Source organism: Carya illinoinensis, chromosome 7 (genome assembly GCF_018687715.1).
Source record: "Carya illinoinensis cultivar Pawnee chromosome 7, C.illinoinensisPawnee_v1, whole genome shotgun sequence".
NCBI classification, from domain to species: domain Eukaryota; kingdom Viridiplantae; phylum Streptophyta; class Magnoliopsida; order Fagales; family Juglandaceae; genus Carya; species Carya illinoinensis.
The window spans coordinates 40225589-40229690 of NC_056758.1; the positions used below are offsets into that span (position 1 = coordinate 40225589).

Genomic DNA, 4102 nt, shown 5'->3' on the forward strand with positions numbered 1-4102 from the left:
AAGCTTAAAAACTATGGAGCAAGATTGAAAATTCGTTCTAAAGTTTTTGAGCTGAACCCAATTTTTCAAAGAAGAAGACTTCAGTCTTTCCATTTCCTGAAATAATTTTCTATTAAGCAAAATTTTTAACGCATTCATATATTAAACAAATTAGAGAAATGTTTAAGTTAAGTAGAGATTTTATAAAAATAAATTTACAAACTAATGTGGTACGTTAGATTATAAAATTATTTTTATTATAAAATAAATTTAACATATTATACAAAACCACCTCAATTTATTTATTTTTATATAATATTTTTATAACTGTATAACTTCTTAAGAAGTTATTACCAAAAATCTTTTCCGAGTGAAACAGACTGAGGACCTCCTGCTGAAAGGCCTACTATGTATTGCCCGTTAATAGGATCGCAATCAAAATGACAGGCTTGTCTTCTTTGGGCTTGGGGTTGCCCTGCTTTTATTGTTTGGATCACAGTTCTGTAGCAGGATATTTACAATTTGAATTCAGCTTGGGCTTATTTTCGTTGTTGGGTATTTTAATCATTGGACGCCATGGGCTATTAACGCCCGTTATGCCTCAAATTTGTGTCAGACATGAATAGGCTGTCAGTATCGTTGGTTGCTTCAAGAACGGTGTCATTGAAACTTCGATATTATCCTGCGTCGCCTTGTTGCAGTAAACTGTTCATATTCACAATGCCTAACGGGGCCTTAATCTCAAGAATCACTAGATGGGCGAATCATTATCACGATATTACACACTTTGCAATGATATAATTATGGTTCCATGATAAGGGAAGCCATTGGTTCGCTTTTGCACCACTGCTCGAAAACGAAGGCGTACCGACATGGCCTTTCTCTTCATGCGGCCGCCTTTAAAACAGCGTTGCAATTCGATATCATCATTGCCAACCACATCGTCAACATGTATGTCAAGTGCGGTAACATTGTTTCTGCACGTCGCGTGTTTGATGAGATGTCCGAAAGAAACCTTGTGTCCTGGTCGGCTATGATTTCGGGTTGTGATCAGGTTGGGGAGCATCCGATGGCACTTGAACTATTTTCTAAAATGTGTCCCGCGCCCAACGAGTACGTATTTGCCAGTGCTATCAGTGCATGTGCTAGCCTCCTGGCAATGCCACAGGGACAACAACTTCATGCTAAATCACTGAAGTTTGGCTATGCATCCGTCTCATTTGTTTGTAACTCTCTGATCTCGATGTATATGAAATGCGGTCGATGCAATGATGCCTTAGCAGTGTATACTAGTACACCAGAACCAAACTCTGTTTCATATAATGCTCTCATTTCTGGGTTTGTAGAAAATGGGCAGCTTGAAAAGGGGTTTGAAGTGTTCAAAATAATGCACCAACAAGGTTTTGTACCAGATCGTTTTACTTTCGTTGGAGCTTTGGAAATTTGCTCTGATTCAAATGATTGCGTAATGGGAACAGCGTTGCATGCCCAAACGGTCAAGCTTGAGCTCGACTCCACTCCTTTTATTGGCAATGTGATGATATCAATGTACTCGAGATTCAATTTGATAGATGAAGCGGAGAAGATCTTCAGATTAATTAAAAGGAAAGATGTCATTTCATGGAACACGATTATCACTGCTTATTCTCGTTGTGATAATCATTCAAAGGGCTTAAGTGTTTTCAAAGGGATGGAGAATGACTATTATGTGAGACCTGATGACTTCACCTTTGCCAGCCTCCTTGCCGCCTGTGCCAGTCTTGCTTCTATTCGCCATGGCAAGCAGATTCATGCTCATATAATCAGAACAAGGCTGTATCAAGATGTGGGAGTTGGTAACGCTCTAGTGAACATGTATGCTAAATGTGGTTCCATTGGATGTGCACATAACGTATTTAACAGAATACACCATCGCAATAATTTTTCATGGAACGCCATGATTGCCGGATTTGCAAAGCATGGACTTGGTGAAAGGGCCCTAGATCTTTTTGAGCAGATGAAGGCCATGGGGTTAAATCCAGATTCCGTGACATTCGTTGGACTTCTCCTGGCTTGCAATCATGCAGGGCTTGTGGACAAGGGCGAAGTTCTTTTTAATTCAATGGAAAAGGCTTATGGGATTACTCCTGATATACAACATTTCTCATGTCTTATTGATATGTTGGGACGGGCTGGGAGATTAACAAAGGCAGAAGAGTACATCAAGAAATTTCCTTTTGGGCATGACCCAGTTGTTTTAGGGAGCTTGCTTTCAGCATGTCGCCTGCATGGGGATATTGAAATCGGGGAGTGGTGGGCTAAACAACTCCTAAAGACTCAGCCCGTGACTAGTTCACCTTATGTTCTATTGGCGAACTTGTATGCTTTGGATGAGATGTGGGGTGATGTTGCGGAGGCAAGGAATATGTTGAAGGGCAGTGGGTTGAGGAAGACACCTGGCCATAGTCTGATTGAAGTAAACGGAAAATTTGAAAAATTCACTATAGGGGATTTTTCTCATTCAAGGATACATGGGATAAAGAACATTCTAAGAACTTTAAACTGGGCAGTGCGTGAAGTCTTCTTGGCCATATGATATACTCCTGTTTTTTACCTAAAGGTATAATTCTTCCTGTTTGTATTTATTGCACGTAAAGCTTGATAGGAAATGTGATCAGTTTGTTTACTAACTAATTAAGAGTTCAGCATAAAAATTGTGCTAGTTTCTCTCACCCGTTGAGTCTTCACAAGCTCAGACTTTTGTCTAAATACAATGTATCGCTTAATTATTTTTACACGCGCACAGCTATGCTCTGTCGTGAAATGTGCGTGGCTGTCACAGGGATGAGAGGGTGTTAGACATTTCATACATATGTAACTTGCAAGGCTGTGGATAGAAGGAAAAGATAACTGTTGTTTTTTTTTTTTATATATGCAATTTATGCGATATTTATGTCATTCTCAATGTTATACTTAGGGGGCCTCTGCTGCAGTGGTCAAGTCTTGGGCAACAGTCGCTATGGATTGGAAAACATGAACTGTGATATCCGGACTGTCAGTCTTCCCTTTTCTACTGTATTTTGGATTTCCTCTCATTATGACATGAAAATCTGGGACAGATAACTGGATTTTCAAGCTTTCCTTGGCCACTGCATGATGGATTGCCTCTCATTATTTCATGGAAAGCGGGGAGATGTTCAGCACCTGTGATTATTGTGGGACTTCATCTGTGTAGATTGCTTTTCAAGCATCACCCCACGCGTAAACAATGAAGAGTAGTGTCCTTGAAATTGCTCAGCAGCTGTCCCCCCACTTCAAGACATCACACTATATAGAGACATCATTGATATTAATTTTCTGAGACATTTTTGCTCCAGCTAAGAGATGTAAAAATCTAAATAAATGTTGTGTCAAGGTCTTTAGATCAATTTGATTATATGTTGAAGAACTCAAGAGTAATTTGATTGTAGAAATTCAGTGGTGGCAAGGTCATTCCAATCTAACTTGAAGCGCTCTAACTGTCAGCCTCGTGATTATTTTGGATTCAATTGGACCCAATCCAAATAAATTTTTGCCATACATAATTAAACATATTTCTAACCTTCAATTGACGGGAAAAAAAAATGGAGTCGGTGGCGGTCGGTGTTCACGGGCGGCTACTGTGACTCGTACATACGCCCACACAATATATAATAATTGTAGCCAATAATTGTTATTGTGGGCGGTTCATAATGGGCCCTTAGGCCAACTCTATATATGGTCTTGAATCAACTGCCGGCAAGTTGTTCCAATTTCTTTTACCACGCAGACACAGAAACTAAAGAAAAAGAAATAAGAATTAAGGAGGTTAAATTTAAAATAAGAGATGAAAATGACATGTTGTGCAATAGCCTATGTAGGATGTTGTCATCATGCATACACAATAGGGAATGTTTTCTCGAAGCTTCACGTTTTTGGTCTGATTCAATCGTTTGAATCCTCCAGAGAGAAACACCAGAGCTGATAAACAAAATGAAAGGGAATTAAGATGTTTGAGAAGCATATCTAGAATCTCTAACATAAAGTAATTGTGTATTGAAAACGTCCAAGAAAACATGGGAAAATTATGACACAGGTTCATTGGAGAGAGACAGAGAGAGATTTC

General features: G+C 39.2%; 1 protein-coding gene across 2 annotated transcripts; it reads left to right on the forward strand.

Annotated features, from left to right (window-relative positions):
- The first annotated feature begins 342 nt into the window (after positions 1-342).
- LOC122317464 (pentatricopeptide repeat-containing protein At3g09040, mitochondrial-like) lies at positions 343-3461 on the forward strand. 2 transcript variants are annotated; one of them, XM_043134573.1, is made up of 2 exons: positions 343-2578; positions 3078-3461. In XM_043134573.1, exon 1 carries the CDS (start codon positions 791-793, stop codon positions 2552-2554), a length of 1764 nt encoding a protein of 587 aa, XP_042990507.1. In that variant the 5' UTR covers positions 343-790; the 3' UTR covers positions 2555-2578; positions 3078-3461. The 2 variants fall into 2 exon arrangements, with proteins under 2 accessions (XP_042990507.1, XP_042990506.1); XM_043134572.1 differs by having other exon boundaries at positions 347-2578; positions 2936-3461.
- Positions 3462-4102: the final 641 nt, after the last annotated feature.